This window comes from Centroberyx gerrardi, chromosome 6 (assembly GCF_048128805.1).
Source record: "Centroberyx gerrardi isolate f3 chromosome 6, fCenGer3.hap1.cur.20231027, whole genome shotgun sequence".
Classification (NCBI taxonomy): Eukaryota; Metazoa; Chordata; class Actinopteri; order Beryciformes; family Berycidae; genus Centroberyx; species Centroberyx gerrardi.
In genome coordinates, this window is record NC_136002.1 from 14,635,525 (window position 1) to 14,656,888 (window position 21,364).

The following is a 21,364-nucleotide window of genomic DNA, read 5'->3' on the forward strand; positions in this document are numbered from 1 at the left end:
TGTCTCTTTCACTCTGATTCTCATCTCTCTCTCGCTCTCTGTCTGTTTGTCTTCTCTTTTTCTTCTGTCTGCCTCTATCTCTATCAAGTATGCACACTCCTTATTTTTCTGACTCACCATGCACTCTCTCTCTCTTTGTCTCTCTCTCCCATATTCTCTCTGTCTGTATTCCAGGTTGAAGAGTCTGTTCTATCGCTCCAGCAACTTGCAGTACTTCAAGAGGCTGATTCAGATCCCACAGTTGCCTGAGGTGAGGACCGCCTTCCCTAAATACATTTTCACCTTGTCTACCATCTTTAACGCCCAAGTCGACTCCAGAGAGCTTCTTAAGGGATCAGTTTACATGTCAGTCCCATGCTTTCCCTCAAAATTATTCTCCATCGAAAAGCTCTGCCCTTCGATAGTTTAAGTTTATACATCAGTTATTAATAGACTCAAAAAATCTTGGATGGGAGCCTAGGTGTCCTTCAGTCTCTTACATCAATCACAGCTGTAAAAAGTGAGTGCTTCGCTCTCTTAACCCTTCCCTTACATCTTATAGGAGCTCTTTTTATGTCTGTTACTTTCTCACATCAACCATCCTCTTTTTAACCATAATGCCATGGCAACAGCAAATAAAAATTCTTTTTCTCAACAGTTTTCTAATCTTCATTCTCTCCCAACTTCCTGTCTGCATTATTATTATTATGATTGACTGCTTACATAACCTCCCATATGAAGAAAATGAATATGAACTGACAGCGATGTCAAAAAGAGACGTCACATACATTATTGTACTTGCACTTCTCCTGCTCTCTACTGCACAGAAGAGATTACAATTTTCATTTCACTCAAAATTGTTTCAAAAATATTTTGGTTACAGCTTTCGAGTTTTGACTGAATTGAGGCGTCTCCCTAATACCAGTCAAGTCGACTATTTCTCTTTCTTTCCATTGTTTTGTCTTGTCATCCTTCACGCTAATGCTGGCTGAGCCAAGCTGCTATGGACAGCAAAGTTATGGCAATTGTCTCAGGCGAATGACATAAGATTTACTTATTGCCATGGCAACGCTGACAAATTGTGATTTGAGTGTTCAAATCCAAGTCGCATGTCAGTCACATACTTCAGGATCCGGGTTCGTACTAGATGTCTGTGTGATCCAGATCAGAATTGGAAAAAAATGCGTTTCCATGCACGTTTTTGCTGTTCACAATAATTATAAAACATCAGATCTGTCAGGGGAGCATTGTGAACGTAACCTAAATGGAGGTATCAACTTTTATGCATCATTTACAATCAGCCTCACTCTGTGCTCTCCTCTCCCTCCCTCAATGTTACTGAAACCCAATAGAAACTAATGGGGAAAACATAATGATGTTGAACTTGTGCTCTCTCTCTTCCTGCCAGAACCCTCCTAACTTCCTGCGTGCCTCGGCTCTGTCGGAGCACATCAGCCCGGTGGTCGTGATCCCGGCCGAGTCGTCGTCCCCCGAGTCGGAGCACGTGGCGGAGACAGAGGACCTGGTGGACACGGACATCCCCGTCCTGCCGGTAACTCGATGAGACAAGTGTCCCTGAAACTCACCCTTGTTAATCTAATCCATCTGTTATGTAGCTGGTCGGCTTCCCGGCTCGGTGCTGTAGTAACTTACAGTAAAAAGATGGCTCCATTAACTTCAATAGATTTAAAGAAGGCCGAGACGGAACTATGGGGGCTAACTCACTGTGTGTTTGGTTTTCGTACAAACTTCAGTAATTAGTGACTGAATTCTCATTTTGGGTTGAAATATTCCTTGAAGAGGGACTGGCAGCATTGCTAGTAAGTTAGTTGTACCCCACTAGTGCCTGGATAGCCTGTGTGTCTCTGCTGTATCAGTAGGAGTTTCACTGGCACTGACTTTTGCTGGATGCTGCGTTCATCTGTACATGTTAGCAGAGAACACAATTTAAAAGACCAATAAATTCAAAAGAATGAACCAGGCTGGTTGATGATTTTCGCGACTAACAATAAAATGGCTATCAATGTACATTTTATATACATCATTTTGGGTTGATTTCCCCCTTTTAAAAACTCTTTTGTTTTAAACCACAAGGCTGCAGTGGAGACCAAGTTTGACGACCTGTTCGGCACCTCGGCTGCTACAGACCCGTTCAACTTCAACAGTCAGAACGGCATGCGCAAGGACGACAAGTAAGGCTTCACGACATCCCATCAGAATTTGTTTGTCTTCATGATTATAGATGCCGTTCTGATTCTAGTTGGCATTACGAGCGAGAAAAACTAATCTCGTTGCCATTTGACAAAACCCCTCATACGCCGATAGGTTCATCTCAGCACGGTCACTTCGTTTGATATGCATTGTTCACACTGCCTGAACTGATTAGCAGAGTCACGTGGTGAATTCACAGCACCACTGTGAGATGGATTTGGAGATATGATTCCTCTGACACAGGCCTTCGGTTTGATTTTACTTGTTATTTTTGCATATGTTTAAAAGGCAACAACACATAATTATAAAATTAGATGCATAATTAGATGCTTATGCATAAAACACAACACATAATTATATAATTAGAAAGGAATATGCATGGGACCAAAATCAAACAAATAAAAATTCACAGTCTTGACAGCTGGCAGTCCCCAGTGACAATACAGTTTATTTGATTTTGCTGTTGATTGGGTTGTTTTTGTCTGTATCCATCAGAGACCGTCTGATTGAACAGCTGACCAGGGAGATCCAGGCCCTCAAGGAAGAGCTGGAGTCTTTCAGACTGGAGGTAAGGAAGAAGAAGAGGATTCAGGCTGTGTGTCCACTGAGAACCTCTCATTATAGCACAGGCTTCGTTTTCTCATTATTCTCAATGGAAAGCACGCATTGTTGCATCTTCCCAACTGCACTCAGAGCTTAAAATGGTTTTAGCGCTCAGATTGCCGAGCACTTGAAGTTTAAAAAAGCAACTTTTAGCAAAAGAGCACAATGCTTGAAACAGGTTTGTAGTAGTCAGATAACACCAGCAGGAGCCACAACCAGGTGCCCAGTGGACACAGCACCTTTGGGACTCTCTCTCTCTCACACACACACACACACACACACACCCCCAGAGTTGATCCATAAAGGTCTTTCGGATCCAAGTGAATCACTTTTTTTCTGTCTCCATCTCTGCTCTCTCCCTTCCTCCTCTCTCTCTCTCTCTCTCTCTCTCTCTCTCTCTCTCTCTCTCTCTCTCTCTCCCCCTCCCTCCCTCCTCCATCACCAGAGCGGTCGGTTGTGCCAGGCGCTGAGGGGGCGTGTCAGTGAGCTGGAGGCGGAGCTAGCGGAGCAGAGCCACCTGAGGATGCAGGCGGCAGGGGAGAGCGAGTTCCTCAAGGCGGAGCTGGACGACCTGCGCAGGGTGAAGGAGGACACAGAGAAGGAGCAGCGGAGCCTCACCGAGATCGAGAGTGAGGCTGGACTTTACTTTACATTACAGCTGCTTGGTCAGGGTTCGTCAGACCCGGGTTAGGGTGGAGGCAGGTTTGTGTGCGGGGTCAGATGGGTGGGGTTGGGGCAGCAGGGTGGCATAGTGGTTAGATCGTCCTTCAGTCGGAGGTCCCGGGTTCAAGCCTGCGTGACGGCAAGTATCCGTCCTGCTGTGTTGATGAAGAAGACACTGAATCCCTACCAGCTTCATGGGAGCTGTTCTGTAACTGACCCTGACCTCTGACCTCCATGTGGAAGAGGGCAAGCGAAAAGAGAATTTCCCTATGGGGTTCAATACAGTATCACATTATTATTATGATTTACCATAAACTGTAGATACAATTCAGATGGTGTCAGGTAAGATGTCAATCACAGCAAAATACACTAAATTTACTTTCAAATAGTTTGGGAATTGTCTAATCTTTCTCACCTTCACTCTCTTGTCCCATGTGGCAAATCCGACAAATCTGACATCTAAGTAGGCTGAAACAAACCCTAAAAATGATTATTACCTATTTGGCACAGGTCTGGGTTCCACAATGGGTACCTTGTTGCTCCCTCATCTATAGAACAGGGATGTGATTTTTACTTTTTTGGATATACCACTTCTACTATCTACTTCTAGTGGAGACTTCCTGTTTGTGTTGAGTGCAGATATGTAACAACGTCCTCCATAACATCACCTTGGAGAGATGCCAGGCAGCCATGTAGTACCGTGGTGGAGCTAACATGGCTCTATTTTCAGTGGTGAGAACCCACTTTGGAACAGTAATTCTGCGTCAAGATGCACGTTAAGACACTTTACAGGAGAGGCTGGCTCCTGTGGAAACCCAAATGTCTTCAACAGATAGAAATGAACTGGGTATGATGTACATTTCATAACGTACATGTGCCACTTGGTGGAAGCTTTCATCCCAAGCGCCTCATATTGCCAGTTTAGAGTCCGCATGGCCCCAGTGGGGAATGGAAACCTTAACCAAGTGTCGGTGTTAGCCACATTCTCTAAAAACAGGAACAGAAAAGAAACAGGAAGCATCCATTAATTTGTCACACAGTGTGCAAGTGTGGAGAGGAGAATGGAAGGAGAACAATAAAAAGGATTTGACTAAGCTAGGCCTTTATTCTAGCCATGCTGGTTGGTCTCAAGGACATACCTGTAGTTTCCTCGCATGCTGCAGTCGTTTGCTAAATCCCTGCTGATGTTGGCTGATATCCTGATAACTGTGTGTGTGTGTGTGTGTGTGTGTGTGTGTCTCTTACCAGGAAAAGCTCAGGCCAATGAGCAGCGCTACACCAAACTGAAGGAGAAGTACACAGAGCTGGTCCAGAGTCACGCAGACCTGCTGAGGAAGGTGGGGAAGGCGGCTCTCACTTGTTCTCTTTTCAGTGTCTTTACCTTCTACCCTTCTCTATGTCCTTGTACCCTTCACTACACCCTACTACGTCCAAGTTAAATTAAGTGCTGTCCCCCTAGTCCCCCATTTTTATTTTCCCCAAGCTGTTTGATCCAGCCTCTGTCCTAATTCTTTTGGTGTATGTATGCCTGTCTTTGTGTGTGTGTATCTGTGTCTCCATGTCCTTGTGTATGTGTGTGTGTGTGTGTGTGTGTGTGTGTACATGTTTGTGTGTGCAGAATGCAGAGGTGACCCGGCAGATGACGGTGGCGCGGGCCGCACAGGACGAGGTGGAGGCAGTGAGGAAAGAGATGCAGGAGAAGGTGAAGGGCGCCCAGGAGGCTGCAGACAGACAGGTGAGGATGGGGCAGAGGCAGAGGCTTCTCAGCTGGAGACTCACTGTCCTTAAAGTGAATAACGTGTCAAACTCATTTACTCTCTCTGTCTCTCTCTCTCTATCTGTCAATGTCAAGTCTAAGTGCTCTATTTGCATGGCAAATTCTGTCATTATCTACTCCTCTCCATGCCAGTCTAAACTCTATTGAAGTTTGTTTGAAAACCAAGCACACGGCGAGTTTAGCCCCTGTAGTGGCAGCTCAGTTAATTGAGCCGCGTTACTGCTTCAAAAAAGCATAAAATGCCCATCAAACATCTTCGAACAGCTTGTGCAGCATAATCCATGTGTTTTGCTAGCCAAACAAATGCACTGTGGGTCCCAAAGTCCTGTCCTTGCTACTGTAGCATTGCCAGTGAGGAAAACATAGGAGATCATTTGGTAAATATTTGACTTCTGGACCCACAGTGCAATCATTCTGCAACAAAACACCTGGATTATGCTGTGTGAGCTGTTTGATGGACATTTGATGGACATTTTATGCTTTTTTTTGGAGCTGTTAAAAGATGGCCCACTTAACTTCAATACTTTGGGAAAAGGCTGAGCTGAAACTACAGGAGCTAACTTGCTGTGTGTTTGGTGGTGAGTGGTGTGAGGGCAAGTAGATAATGACTGAATTTTCCCTTAGGGTTTAACTATTGCTTTAATTGATGTTAAAAAAAATATATATATATTTTGCGAGCTATCCGAAATGAGATGTTGACTCTTGTTTCCAGGAGAGGGAGCAGCTGGAGCAGCTTCAGGAGCTGCAGAGAGAGCTGGTCTCCAGCAGAGCAGAGATGGACTCCCTCAAAACCACCATGGTCTCGTCACAACAGGTCCCTCCCTCAGCTTCAGACATTCCTGCTGCATTTCTTACACAACAACATTTCTTGAATCAGCTAACTCAGCACCAGCGTTGCTGTTAAAAGTTATTGCGCTGATGGATAAAAGCACAAAAGTTTCTGTCCCTTTTAAAAGTTTTAACACCGGGTGCTACGAATAAGTCTGAAAAGATTAATGATGTGGAGTTTTTCACCCTGACTAATAGGCCTGGGATGTTCCTAATGGGTCCTAATGGTCTGGATAATATCTAATCATGGGCTTCTGCCCTCACACACTCCTGTTCCGCTCATTCACACCCCTTCACTTTTGTAGAATATTTACTTTTTTTGTGTACATAGCTGTATCAGAGGTTGTGAATGGTCAACCACACAAATCGGCTGCTCGTGGGCCCTGTTGTCAGCGCCAGTTTCTTACATTGATTTTGAAAACTAAATCTAAAAATTGTTCTTCTAACGTATTCACACCTAAAGAAAATCAGACCCAAGCAATACTGTTTCATTCTGTTTCCTGGATCTAACTATTCAAGAAGAAGTTTTGCCAGGTTGCAGTATAGTTTGGGGTGATAAACAAAACCCTGACTGCATGTGGTGAGCAGATCCACACGGCAGCTAAAGTTGACTGTTCCTCAACAAGCTCAAAGTCAAATGTTCCACAACACTTTAAACACCGTCTCCTTCCTCACACACACTCCTCTTATATTCACAAAGTGTTTTCACACTCCTTTTCTCTTCAGACTCCCTCCGTCTCTCTCTTCCGTAAGATGACTGTCACTCCCCTGTTTCAGTTTCTTTATTCTTTGTCTTTATTCATGTCAGCTCTACTATAAAGCCACTCACTGCTCTTCATACGCTATCCATTTTGAAATCTCACACAAATACCTAAAACTTTGAATGTGTTAAACGTTGGATTAGCATAAGCTTTGAACCGAAGCAGTTTCTGCCAGATTTGATACAGCAATACAATTCTTAAACATCTCTGATGGAATGAATTGGTTTTCACTGTGGGAAGATTGTTTAAGTCGTAGTCATGTTGCAGCAAATCTTCCTTCTCCTCCTACTTTTCCCCCTTAAGCCTGTCTCAATCTGGATGGGCAGTCATTATCTGCACAGCTGAGCCAAGTGAGACTTGCCAAGGCCAAGACAAAATATTTACAACATGGGATTGAAAGCATTAGAAGTTTATTTGAAACAATAGCCTAGAATAAAAACACAGAAGCCATAAAACGTTAAAAATCTTGTCCAAACAACGCCTTGTATAAATATAGATCTTAGCTGACGCAGCCTTTTGTTTAAACCAGTGCAAGTTGGCGACTCGTTGTCAGCGTAGTCTTATTAGAGCAGCAGAGCAGCCTTTACCCAGCATCCTCTCCTGTCATGTTTTCTGCTTTGAGGATTCTGCCATTACTCACAAAGACTCTGCTTCATTCTTTGGTGTAAAAAAAAAAAAGAAAGAAATGTTTTCTTTCCAGGAAAAAATCTATATCTTGTTATCAACAGCATGCAAAACGATTTACATGAAATGTTTTTGGGGGATAATTGAGTGACAGAAGTGACCCTTGTTAAGCTGTAAATACCCGTGTATTGGAATCCATGCTATTGATTCCCTCACAGTCCCAGGCAAACCAACTGATTGATTAATGTTTCTTTATGTACATGCACCACCCCCCCTCCCTCTCCTCTCTCCCTCTCATCTGTCTCTCAGCCTCCCACTCCTGTCACCCCATTCCTGTAACCGCTGCTCATCGTCTCTGTCGCTCTTCTTCCATCTCTCTCATCTCCGTACTCTCTTTTTCACACATAGCCCACGTTCCATCGCTCCGTCACATCGCTGTACCTCCAGTTTCCAGCTCTCGCCCTCTCGCTCATGTTGTACAGCCAGCTTACGCTCATAATATCTCTTAACAAGTCTGTTTCTCATTCATCTCTTAACACTCTTTCCATTCTCCGCCGGACCTGCTGGCGCTCAGGCTGTAAGTCTCTCGCCCGCTTTTCTCTTTCTTACATTGTAGCACACTTTTGCTTGCCATTTCATGCGTTCAGTACCTCCTTCTTAAACTCCTACTCACAAAAAGAGGATACTTCATTGTTCAACTTTGACAGAAATGTCTCTTTTTTTCACACCCCTCCAACACACCACCGCACACACTGCCAGCACACGGGATCTGATGCAACTATCACTTTGTTGTGCCATAATTCAGGGTTGTTGCGCTGCAGCCAAGTTGCAAAACCAGAATTTCACAATGTTCACTTAAAAACCTGATTATTGCATTAACCATCCGATTAGCCACAGCTATAACCTGCTGATGACTCCGTGCCTATCCCTAACCTTAAATCGATTAAATAGATAATCACCATCTGAAGATACAGTATTTTTTTTACTTTCTGCATTAACCAGAAAGTGACAATTATAACTGAGGTTGTATCATGTCACATATTATCTTAACCAAGAAGTCTTCAATATGTTCCTAAACCAATCTTACAAGACAAATTCTTTTTTATTCTTATTTACTGTTCTTACGATAGAGGTGGGGACTCGAATCACATTACTTTGACTTGAGTCAGTTTTAATTGCTTGAGACTTGCCTTTATGCAAGAAGAGAATAGTTGAAACTTGACTTGACTTGGGTTCTGGTGACTTTGACTTGTACTTTGACTTGAAAAGGTTTCTTCACAAAAGATCTTGTGTTTATGTAAATTAGATTGAAAGTTGTGAGATTTGTTCCACCAGACGACTGAATTTAAATTCTGTTTTCTGAATTTGTATGGAATGGTTGAATTTATTGAAGTTGAAACTGATTATAGAAATCAAACTCATGATGCTCTTACCAAGCTTTTATACTATTAAAATGATATTGCCTTGAGAAGTCCTAGATATTTTGTTTTCTTTAAGATATTAAATTGATACTGGACTTGTGCCTCAGTACTTGAAACTGACTTGAAACTCGAGCAAAGTTGACTTGGCCACACCTCTGTCTTAAGGAAATAAAATCCTTTCAACTGATTTTCTCCTCCATTAACTCAATCTCTATTTCTCCACCTTTTCATCCCTCCGTCTTTTGACTCCTCCATCCAGTCGAGCGAGGCGCTCGGCACTCAGCTGTCCACCTTGGAGTCGGAGAAGGTGGAGCTCGTGGAATCCTTGTCTAAGAAGGAGGCGGAGCTGGCTGCTGTGGGGGAGGAGCTAGAGAGAGTCCAGAGCTCATTGGCCAGTGAGAGGGAGAGCGGGGTGAAGACAGCGGAGGCCCTTCAGAATCAACTCAATGAGAAGGTCAGTTGTCTGTTTAAAGGTTATTTTTGTGCATTTTATCTAATTCTAATTAATCAAGCAGATACGCAGGCTGAGAACCAGTGTGTACATTTGATTTTTATCATTAGGCCTTGTGACCTTTGAGATAAAGGTGGGTGTCATTATTTGAGATGTGCCTGTGTGTCATTCCGTGTGCAGGAGAGCAGGGAGCAGGCGTTGGAGAGCCAGCTGGTAGCGGCTCGCTGGTCCAGCCTGCTGGCAGCTGTGGAAGAGGCAGAGCGGATCGTCCAGGACTCCCTGGTTCAGATCGACGACCCAGCACACATCAGCTGCACCAGCTCCGCAGGTCAGGAGTCGCTCCCACAGACACTTCCGCTGAGTGTTTTAATTGTAAAAACACAGCACACTGCGGCACCAGTATTCAGTACTGGAACACTCATTAGTGCGTGCTTGTGTGTGCGTGCGCTTGCATGCTTATGTCTGAGTGTAATTATGTCCCCTCTTACTCCCTCTATCTGCTTCATTGTGTGATAATGTCAGGGATGATAATTAGCTACTAAATTGTCTATGATGCTTTCCATATGAATCTATTTATTATAATACATTTATTATAATTTGTTATAATAAATATTGCATACATTGCATATAATCATATTTATGGAATCCTGGAGGGGAAAAAAAGGGAGTTCCTATAATTACTGAATTTGCCTATTTATTATCTTATTTTCTCCTGTGCTATTGTAATTGACAACACTAAATACTGCTAGATTCATGCCAATAATGCTTACTCTGAATCTGTTTCTATGTGTATCTGTTGCAATGTATGACTCTCTCTCTCTCTCCTTCTCTCTCTCTCTCTCCCTGCAGACTACCTGGCATCCAGGTGTCAGGCCTCATTAGACTGTATGGAGCGACTCCACTCTACCAGAGAGGCCTTCCTGTCTGACAACACAGGTCAGAGCACAGTCCCACACTCCGATGAAGGCCTTGGGGCAGGATAGTCCAATACACAAGGCCTTATAATTGGTGTTGCAGTGTCTTGGAGCCATCTTTTTGCTCATCAAAATCCTATCTTTGTGATTGTTTTATTCTCCTGAACAACAGTAGTCCTCGGGTAGAAACTCTACCCGGAAGAGCAAGTCATATAAGTCATCTAAACGATGAGACGGACAAACATTTAGCATTTCACAGCTTCCCCTCTGAAAAATGTATTAGAAACAACATCCAGAGGGATGTAGGTTCACATTTTATGGTAAACCTTTTATGGGCCACTCTAGCTAGCTACTGTAGCTAAAACTAACTGCCTAGTAAACTAGCTAACTTCCCTGCTAAATTCAAGCAGTTGTTGAAGTTGTTCCTGAGATGAAGTGTTCGGTCTCTCTGAAGTCACAGATGTGCTGAAGTAACTGCCTCTTTGTCTCTGTGCAGGTGTGTCTGAGCTGGTGCGAGTGGTGACCCAGTGTGGCCACCTGGTGGGTGACACCATCATTCAGGGCAGCGCCACCTCCCACATGGTGCATGTGGAGCAAGCCGATGGTATGTTAGAGTGTGTGTGTGTGTGTGTGTGTGAGAGAGAGAGAAATAGGTTGCAGTCTCTTGTTCTACCCTGAGTCGGCAGTAATGTCTTGTTTATATCATTGTACAAGTGAACTTCCCACTGCAGCGTTCACAATGAGAACACACAGTTCTTTCAAAAAAATCAAACAAGTTTTAGTGCATCTAGTGAGCCAAAACAAGCCTTGATAAAACAAGATTCCTGACATCACACAGAAATAATGTTTGTGGAATTTGCTCTCTTTTAACATGTGAGCTGGAAATAGTCTGGGCAAGTCTGAACATGCCCAAATATAATGGAGCTCTGGCAGTCTTACCACTCCAACAAAAAATAAACACATTTAAACAACAGTCTGCTATACCTCCAAAAAGACAAGCATGTTGACTTTGTCCGGCTTCATTTGTTGAAATTGGGTCAGTGCATTCTTCGCCCAACTGAAGCAGCGGCTGTTATTATGCGACTCTGGACATCAATGGAAAAGCGCTCTGCATTCTGACCCTTGTATTTCCGTTTGAATACAACGTTTAAAAGCTTGCATGCAACTTGATCCAAATCAGCTAGCTTTCCTGTGTCGTCAGATTTGAATCTGAAGAGCTGCCAAACAGCTGCAGCTCAGATCTTTTTCATTTCCCTCACCTTCCCCTCAGAGTGGCTGCTTCAAAGTTAGCTGACACTTGCCTGAGGAGATATCAGTGTAATTAATGCTGCAGCTGCAACTACTAGTGGCTGTTACACAAGAGTTAATAAATAACAAGCCGAATTTGGTATTTGAATGGAAAATGGAACGTAAATGACATCACTGTATTGAATATGATACCTTGAACATTTTAAAATATCCCTGTACGATTACACCGGGATACGGCCACAGTTCTAGCTTATGTGTATGTTTTTTTGTGCCTTACACTGCTAGGTGCTAACCCTGTTCTTTCAGTGTGTGTTTATTCTGATGGCACTCACTTGGCACACACCCTGTCCTTGTTTCTGCCCCCTGCAGCGCTGTCGGAGAGTGTGAAGGCGTGCGGGGCCGAGGCGCTGGCTCTGCTGGGCCAGATGAAGGAGCGGGACAGCCTGGCCGCGGCAGACGGCCTCCAGCTCAAGGCGGCTCTGGAAGGCATCCTGGCCACGGCCGAGGTCTGTACTGCTCATCTGTTTGCACCCCGGTTCCCTAAACCACGGTGATCCGTCACAAAATGGGTCACGCTGTCCCCAGAGTGGCCGCGTAGCAGAAGCAGGAATAAGTTTAACTGAACCTAGATTCTGACAAAAGATTACAATTTCTAAATTTGGCCTTGTGCTAGAACGGTTCAGGAATACTGGCTCTCCGGTGGGTCTTCAGGTTTGACAAGTGGGATGGATCTTCAATGTCCGTTTCTCTCTCTGTGCTTCAGAAACTGCGTCCTCGAGGTTTGGAGCTGCAGCAGGGGGAGCTGGGAGATCTAGTGGAGCAGGAAATGTCTGCCACATCAGCTGCTGTGGAATCGGCTGCTGCCAGGATAGAGGTGTGTGTGCATCTTGATGTGTGTGTTTGTGTGACTGCAGTTGTGTGTTGACATGTACTTGTAAGGAAAAAGTAGCCCCCTGTTTCACTTTACAGCCGTATCAACTTCAAAGTGTCTTTTTTTTCTCCTTTGTGGCTCTGTCTCCCCCAACAGGAAATGCTCAACAAGTCGCGAGCGGTCGACACAGGAATCAAGATGGAGGTCAATGAGAGGTAAAACTCGCACACAGTAAAGCCACAGTTGAACAGACTGGGATCATGATTTTCAATAACAGTCAGTGTGGAAGGTTGTTTCCCCAAATTCTGTGATTCCTTTGAAATTGGTACAAAGGCTCTAATTCGAAGTCACCCAGAGACAAAATATGAAGCCGCAAATGATTTGGAGGCTGATGACGAAGACTCTTTTTGCTTCAGCCTTTACATCCAAATGAGATTCATAAGAGTGTTAGAAATTCTGAACCAGATCCACCAAAAGTTCACCCTTGAAGTTGTCAGTATACTTACAACTTACTCACAATGCAAGTAATACTTACAATGTCGAACTTGCCCGAAATAGAAACGCAGTTGAGCACGCTGCTGCATGCATACCTGCTGAAATGTGTTTGTGCAGCAAGTATACCGCGGCCTTAATACTGCTGATGTCTGCAAAATCAGTCTTCTATTCATTGGAGCAGCTCCACAAACTGTTACTATATATGAGCTTATTTTTATTCTACTGCTGACCGTCCTGAACCAGAATATGTAACCATATCCACAAGTCACCCTGGATACTGTCAGTGTATATAAACTGGTAATCTGGTCGTCTGCTGCTCACTGTCAACAATGGAAAGTCTCTTTTGGTCACTGGTCAGATGTTCGACTCTCTTGTTCCTAACTTTAAGAGCGACTTGTTCCATTACATTACATTACGTTACATTATGTCATTTAGCAGACGCTTTTATCCAAAGCGACTTACAATAAGTGCATTTTGTCAACAGTAGTGAAACCAACTGTTCATCACAGTCTTACATTACATTACATTACATTACATTACAAGAATAACACATCTATTCTGTTTTTGGATAGATTTTCACTTTAACAGAGCTCTTTGTTCCTTTTGCTGGTCTAAGTGTACATGTCATCTAGCAACGTGACTTTTAAGTTTTTCATATTCTAAACATAAAAAATGAAAAAAGCAAGAGAAAGCATGCATGATACATGCAGTCTGCAAAATAGCTGGGTTTAATTTGTGTGCAAATCAAAGCATATTCAATTTTTGCACTTTCTGCACTCTTTTTGTACATTCTATTTTACGGCCTGTGGATTAATGTAAAAAAAAAAAAAATAAAGTTCAAATATTTGTTTCCTTAATAATTACTGCACCACTGCTGTGAGAGATAATTATAAGAAGAAACAAAGGACTACTGCAGCTATGAATATATTGAGAATTTAGGTCAGTGGTACCTTGGTCATACACTAATGAGACTCTCACCAAGGACTGTGGGGAAGCTGCGGCTGACACCCCCTGGTAATGAGGAGGCTGGTTTTCTGCTGTTCTGAGCGCCGTCCTTTTAAATGCAGCAGTCGGAGATCAGGTTTGTTGGTATTGTTTCAATTTACCACCTGCATGGTGAGCAGACCAGACCCCGACTGCTACGTTTTGCATTCAGAGACATTAGGGCAACCAAGCGGGCGTAAAGCTCAGCAGGCGTGGTTGTCATACGCTGAAAGACTTGAGCATAGATAATTAAGGAAGTTACACATCAGATACTTCCCCCCAGAAAGAGAGATGAGCCTGATCCGCTCGGTCAGTCAGTGTCCTCTGCTCTGCCGCCCCCTGCAGAATCCTGGCCTCCTGCACAGACCTGATGCAGGCGATCAAGGAGCTGGTGCTGTCTTCCAAAGAGCTGCAGAGGGACATCGTGGAGAGCGGCAGGGTCAGTACTGCTACTGCTCTTATTTTTCTAATTTAACAGTGAGGATGGGTGGTACATGTTGACAGGTTTTATTACAAAATTCTGTATCGTTTTACAACAAAATGTCTCTTAATTCCAACATCTAACTTCTGAACTGTCTGGTTGATTAAATGGGAATAATTCACATTTGCAGCAATGAAATAATGTATTCATACATACAATAAAAGGTTTTTTTTATGCATGTTAAATTCAAGACAGATTCAGATCAGTAAAGTTCTGCTCTGTTGAAAACCATATTACTAACATCTTGAAGCAATGTAACCAACAACGTCAGACTATAGTTTGTTCTACTTTAACTGCTTGTGGCCCAATATTTCATCCAGTTTGTCCTATTTTCCCGTTCTCATCACTGCTGACGACAGTGTTGCGCGTCTACATTACCTCAGACTGTTGCCCATAGGTTACGGCTGTAAAAGTGTGGCATGGGCCAGATGTAACGTTCCCTCTTCTGTCCACCAGGGGGCAGCCACCATGAAGGAATTCTATGTCAAGAACTCTCGCTGGACTGAGGGCCTGATCTCTGCCTCCAAAGCCGTCGGCTGGGGCGCCACAGTCATGGTGTAAGTGCCAGTCCTCTCCTGACTCTCTCTCTATTACATCAGAGTATATCATCAAGACAATAACAGGTGTTGTTTACCTTCGCAGAAACAAACTAAGAAACTTGGGTGTTTTTTTACTGTGAAGGAATGAATCAGTCGACTTTGGACGAAGGGAACAAACTCAATTGTCCTTTTCTTTGAGGGAAAGAGTGAATGTATTGATGAACCGGTGCTGAGTGTTTCTGTGCTGTGTTGTGACCCTGCAGGGACGCTGCAGACCTGGTGGTGCAGGGCAAAGGGAAGTTTGAGGAGTTGATGGTGTGTTCTCATGAAATAGCAGCCAGCACGGCACAGCTAGTGGCTGCTTCCAAGGTGAGCAACCAAGACGCACTTTTCACTCTTACCTGTGGACTCCCAACTACAGAGAAAATTGTATGTCGTCCCTACAAGTGCATTGATCTTGTAGCGGTTGACTGGACCTGTGTGCATACTTGGGTTTTATGCAAGGAAAGGACATAAAAAACATTGGATTGCTGAAATTGATTGATCCTTTTAACAGTTGACTTGAGTGGATGGTTGCTTTGTGATACGAGTAGATCTCCTCATCTCTCTTCTCCCTCTGCTCCTCTCCCTCTAATACCCCCCACCTCCTTCCCCCTCCAGGTGAAGGCAGACAAAGACAGTGCCAACCTGCACCGCCTGCAGCAGGCGTCCCGGGGCGTCACCCAGGCCACCGCAGGTGTTGTGGCCTCCACCAAGTCTGGGAAGTCCCAGATTGAAGAGAAGGGTGAGTGGATCCCAGGCACGGGATGGTTAGATTTGTTGTTTGTTGATTGGCTGGTTTATTAATTGGTTGGCTGTCTGGTTAGTTGAGTGGTTGTTTGGGTCACTGGTGGGCTGGGTTTTTTGTATGATTAAGTTTTTATATGATCTCAAGTCAAAATGACAACATAATAAGTCCATCTTGTGTTGATTTTGTTTGCAAAGGGTTGAGGGATTTCAAAGATATGTTACGAGAAAAGTCAACCATTTTTGAGAGTGTAATCATGTGTTGTGTAACCTGTAGACATTAACCTAGAGATTTCATGACTTCACTCTTTTGTTGTGTGTTTGCAGATACGATGGACTTCTCCAGTATGACTCTCACCCAGATCAAGCGACAAGAGATGGATGCCCAGGTAAGGAGCAGGATAGGACGGACAAGGTCCTGAGCAAAAATATCCATCTGAACAAGTCATGCAGTCAAGTACTGAGTCTTAGAATCCTGTTTTCCTTAAAACAAGTGAAAACATCTGCCACGGGGTGAGGTGATTTCACCCGTTTCCAATGCAGCTTCATCTGCTTCCAGAAAATTCTCGAAACAGGTGAAGCTGTATTAGAAACAGTCAGTACTTGGAAATATGCAGGCTACTCCTAACTCTTACTAACTTAAATGTTTCATATTGGAGTTTGAAGGGAGAGTGCAGTGCATCCACTGGGCAGCCAAATGTCAAACCCAGATGAACCCATTGTTCTGTATTGTGGCACTGACTGACTGTACTGTGATCCCTCTGTGTCTATAGCGGTCAAACACACACATAAAGCGCTGGACTTCAAATATATTATTGTTCAAAACTCAATCCGTTGTTGTAAATACACACAGGGCTTCTTCTTAGTGTATCTCCAATAGTCTAACCCACACCTGTGTTAAATAATGACAGTTAATTGGGTTTGTGGAAGTGGCTGAGGACACAAGGGAAATTAGAGAAAATAAAATGGCTAACAAGGATATTGTTTACCCCTGCATTCTCTCTCTTAATCCAACCTATGCTGTAGTTTTGTGTTTAAAAAAAGAATAATTAACTGTATTTCAAAAGGCACTTTCATTATAGCCAAGGACACTGTACAAAGGCAATTAAGAGAAGATAAAGTAGCTAATGAGGAGTGTGTTCTTCACTCATATATCTTTCTTCAACTAACTCATAACTGCGTGTTAAAAAAAGAATAACTTGGATTATATAAAGTATCTGAGAGAGAGAGAGAGAGAGATAAGGAAGACAAGAGAAAATAAAATGAATGGCTGATGATAGGATGGATGGATAGAGCATGGCCCTAACAAGGTTAAGATGCCCATACTGAGAGTGACTCATAATAATAATGATGATAAATTGACTGGATTTTAAGTCTTTCCTGACATGGGAAGCTAAAAAGGAAAGGGGAAATAAGAGAAAACATGATGGCTGATGCAGAGTTCGTTCTGTCCTCAGGTCCTGGTTCTGGAGCTGGAGACGCGACTCCAGAAGGAGCGAGAGCGCCTTGGCGAGCTGAGGAAGAAGCATTACGAGCTGGCCGGGGTGGCAGAGGGCTGGGGCGAGGAGGACGAGGGTGAGTCCCGGGACGAACTGTTATTTGACTGCTCTTATTTTAATTTTATCTTATTTCCTCCTTAACTCCAAGTCTTTAGCACTTCATTTTGTAGCTTGCACTGTTTTATTGATTTATTTATTTTTCTGTATTTATACCTTTTGTTTTTTATCTGTATTTTAGCAATTATTGTATTCTTTATTTTTATGTATTCTTAACTTTATTTTAGTTGTATTTTTGTAATTTTAATGTGAAGTGTATTGCATTTGTTTACATGAAATGTGCTATAAAAATAAAGCTTGATTTCATTTGAAGACTAATATCTCTCTCCCTCTCTCTCTCTCTCTCTCTCTCTCTCTCTCTCTCTCTCTCTCTCTCTCTCTCTCTCTCTCTCGCTCTCCTCCACAGGCACAGGTTGAGACCTGCCCTCCCCTCCTCCCTCCCCCTCTCCTCCAGCAGAAGACTGGCTTCTGTCTGCCTCTCTCCATTTATACACACACACACACTTCGGTCTCCTTCCTCGTTTTTCTTCTCTTTTTGTTTGTTTTTAAAATCTAAAGCCAAATGAAAAGGTGCTTCTTTTCTAAACCCGCTCCTCCTCCAGTGTCCAGAAGCTTCCATGAGGACAGCACCGAGGGTTCAGCAAAGAATGGAAATGGAGGGAGGAATAAAAATGGATGGATGGAGGGAAAATAAAAAAACAAAAAAAACGATATGGCCTGACTCTGCAGCCTCAGACCCCCCCTCCCCTCCCTCCTCTCTCTCCCAGGACTGTTTGGTGAATAGCAGCAGATGCGCTGATTTTCGAGTCGAGTATTTATTTTCTTTCTCTCCCTGGTTCCCCATTTTTTTAACGACGGAGCGCCACCAAGGATTAACACAGAGGAGACTCTACGAGCACAAGTTCTACTCCAGACGTCCCAGGATGCACTGCACCAGGGCCGAAGCCTCAGCGGCGGAGGGGAGATCAGTGACTATTTGCCCCCCTCTCCCCCTTCCCCCTTCCCAAATCATGTCTCTGTGTAACATAGACGGCATGCATGCTCTCTCTCTCTCTCTCTCTCTCTCTCTCTCTCTCTCTCTCTCTCTCTCTCTCTCTCTCTCTCTCTCTCTCTCTCTAAGAAGTGTTTTGTTTGACGTCGTGCGCTGTGCCACAGTGGGAGCCTCACCTGCTCGTTTTCTATCGGTCCAGTCCGCCATCCCCCCATCCCCAGTCGGCCCTAGTCTCTTCCTATTCTTTTCTCACTGTGAGTTAATACCTCTTCGGTCCGTACCGCTCCACCGGCCGGGTCACTGGACTTCTCTGCCTTTTCACCTCCTCACCATCGTTAACGACCGTGACTGTTATTTGAGCCGACTGTTGTTGTTGTTGTTTTTTTATAGACGCTTGCATGGAAACTTTAAAAAAAAAAAAACCACAGGCCCCGAGGTGGGGAGTCGCTCCGGAACGAGAGCGTAGTTCATCTTCTTCCCCCGTGCTTTGACGCCGCCGACTACCTCATGCTACATCGTTGGAGGTCAGAGGTCGTGGTGCATCATGGGAAGGTCTGATGAGTAGAGAAGCATCGTTCCTAGACACTGATGCTATGGGGTCATTTTTTGTCTTTTCCCCCCCTCTAATGGTTAAAGTTAGTAAAGGCAGCCCAAAGCCATATATGTTAAAAAAAAAAAAAAAGTTAGCACATTGATGGATCTTTTTCTGTCCCAGGCCGCTCGTTGATGCATTTTTTTTTTTTTTAGATATATGACTTTGCTGCTGTTGAGTCAGTGGTCAAGGGCTTCTTCATACACTAACACAACAAATCTGTCAGTGAAGACTCCCTGAACAGAGCAGCAACTAAGAGACTGAGCTGGGACCCCGTCACATAATGAACTTTGCCCTCTGACAGACAGCCAGCGTCTCCAAGTTCCTCACTGCTGGTTTCTAAAGACTCAGTGCTCCTGGTGACGACGATGATCCCTTTAGGGTATTTCAGGAAACGGGACTGGCCCGCTCAGTCAGATAACTTTGGATAAGAGTCAAATGTAATTCCTAAATATTTAGATATTTTTTTAAAGTCCAACTTGAATGTTGATTTTTGCGGGATGTCTAGCCGTCCCGTCGCACATAACTGATTCCAAAACTTATTACATGAGATATGAAAGACGAAAGAAGCTCGTCACGTGATCCTGCTTCTTCAAATACCCTGCAGGACTGATGGCCGACTGCGATTATGAATCCTTAACTGACTAACAGTCTGCATTACCAGGACCACGATGGAGAAATGGGCTCTGAAATAAGCAGCACACACACATACTTCAGTGTTCTCCTTCGCTTCCCCAAGACCAAGTAGCTGTGTATATAAAAAAAATACCAAGCCTTCTATTGTTGGTAATGATCTTTTGCTTTTACTTAATCTGAAAGCATTCATTGGCAGCAGTTTTGCATCCTTCCATGTAAGGATTCAGTCTAATTGAACTGGGGATGCAAAATGGTGCAAATGAACGCCGCCCATAACTAATATCAGTGATGATTTTGGCCGCCAGAGTTCCTACTGAGACATGAACTGACTTTCAACTTCTTGCCAGTTGGCTCTGCTCGCGCTCCTCAGTTTGGCTTTGTGAAAAGACTGAACATGCCTTCGTATGATTTATTGAGAAAACCGTGAGGTGAGCAGGTGTTGGTTTTGAACCCATCACCTTACCTTCTTACCGTCTGATGATGATGATGATGATGATGATGATGATGATGATACTCTTGGAGTTTTGTCTTTCTCTGTGTCTTAACATCCTTACTTAGTTTCGACGCTCCGCTTCAGCTGTGTATTTCTAAAAAGTTGTGACACTGGGTATTTAACAGACGCTGGTCAAACAGTATTTGCCAGTAATTCTTAGAATTCGTTTTAAACCGCTTGGAGTAGCAGATGGGTGGAGTTTGCTGCAACAGGACAGTTCAGATTAAGTTGTTAATCACAGAAAAGTGTGTTAAATAGACTTTCAAATGATTTCCGGTGATAGTCTAAACTTAATGATACTCGTTGTAGTATCCTATTTGGCAAACACCACTCATCTGCCACTCCAACCAGGTTAAAACAAACGGCAAGCATTATTTGCGGATACTGTTGGATCCAGGTCTTGTATAATTTAATAATGATTTTAGCCGTGTTCTGTCACTTCTTCCATACCTGGACAAAACAGTAGCTGCTTTCATTTGAATATTTGGAATATAAAACATATAAGGAGCGCTTGATTAAAATGACAGTCCACTTTTTAAGTGTCTTGAAAGATGAATCAAGCGCACCTCGAGTGATTAGAATATTTGAAACTATATTCAGTTGTATTTTTGCCCAAATCAGAGTTGGTCTTTGTTATTAACCTCTCTCTCTCTCTCTTTCTCTCTCTCTCTCTCTCTCCATCTCTCTCTCTCTCTCCGTCTCGGGTCTGTCTGTAGTTCTACCAGCTCAGCCAGCCTTTCAACTGCCTCACACTGTAGTCAAGGAGAAACAAATACTTAAATAACAACATTGAAATATGTCTTTGTATGATATACTAAAACTATGTTGGTGGGTTTGTTTTATTTTTTCAGTTTTTAAAAATAAATATTTCAACTCATTAATACGGACCAGTGGCTGACTGTTGTTGTTTTTTCCCCCTGACATTGCAGTGAAATAAATACACACGTATAGCACACACTTATGAGTCTAACCCTTTGACCCATTGTTTTGTGTGAACTTTCTCTGTGTGCAGTTGAAGCAATATTCTGGGAAGAGTTGGATATTGCGTAACATTTAATCACAGTGATTGATAAAATGCTTATTAATCCCCTTGCCTGGCGATGACTGTGCAGTGAGGAATTCCCAGAGACGGGGAGAGGGAATGAACATGTACATTGAATTATTGCATTGAAGTCAGATTAAGTTCAGTATAAACACAATAGGGAGCTTGTGTGTGTGTGTGTGTGTGTGTGAGAGAGAGAGAGAGAGAGGTGGGGTGTGTGTTGGAGGGGGGAGGGGTCGTTTACCTCAATAAGATTGTCTTGACAGGAGCAGTAACCTCACATTTACATCAGAGCGGTGCTAAAATCGTAATGCACTTAATTGATTTTTGGGGATAGATTTCTTTTCCAGTAAAAGCATCGACTCAAATGCTCCAGGTAGCCATTTTCTCTGTGGATTCAGAGATGACAGGGAAAGCT

The 21,364-nt window shown here is 43.5% G+C and overlaps 1 protein-coding gene across 3 annotated transcripts in view; it reads left to right on the forward strand.

The window, feature by feature from the left end:
- The window catches only part of hip1 (huntingtin interacting protein 1), a 53,781-nt gene extending 32,995 nt beyond the window's left edge, over positions 1-20,786 (forward strand). For all 3 annotated transcript variants that reach the window (XM_071925298.2, XM_071925306.2, XM_071925314.2), the window contains 22 exons: positions 175-250; positions 1,388-1,531; positions 2,074-2,171; positions 2,686-2,758; positions 3,239-3,422; positions 4,705-4,793; positions 5,075-5,191; positions 5,946-6,047; positions 9,127-9,321; positions 9,499-9,646; positions 10,168-10,254; positions 10,729-10,836; positions 11,850-11,986; positions 12,244-12,354; positions 12,508-12,566; positions 14,176-14,269; positions 14,768-14,868; positions 15,114-15,219; positions 15,511-15,634; positions 15,964-16,025; positions 17,094-17,211; positions 17,599-20,786. In XM_071925298.2, coding sequence (XP_071781399.2) covers positions 175-250; positions 1,388-1,531; positions 2,074-2,171; positions 2,686-2,758; positions 3,239-3,422; positions 4,705-4,793; positions 5,075-5,191; positions 5,946-6,047; positions 9,127-9,321; positions 9,499-9,646; positions 10,168-10,254; positions 10,729-10,836; positions 11,850-11,986; positions 12,244-12,354; positions 12,508-12,566; positions 14,176-14,269; positions 14,768-14,868; positions 15,114-15,219; positions 15,511-15,634; positions 15,964-16,025; positions 17,094-17,211; positions 17,599-17,609 — 2,344 coding nt within the window. In that variant the 3' untranslated portion in view covers positions 17,610-20,786. The remainder of the gene's footprint in view (positions 1-174; positions 251-1,387; positions 1,532-2,073; positions 2,172-2,685; positions 2,759-3,238; positions 3,423-4,704; positions 4,794-5,074; positions 5,192-5,945; positions 6,048-9,126; positions 9,322-9,498; positions 9,647-10,167; positions 10,255-10,728; positions 10,837-11,849; positions 11,987-12,243; positions 12,355-12,507; positions 12,567-14,175; positions 14,270-14,767; positions 14,869-15,113; positions 15,220-15,510; positions 15,635-15,963; positions 16,026-17,093; positions 17,212-17,598) is intronic.
- The last annotated feature ends 578 nt before the right edge of the window (positions 20,787-21,364 follow it).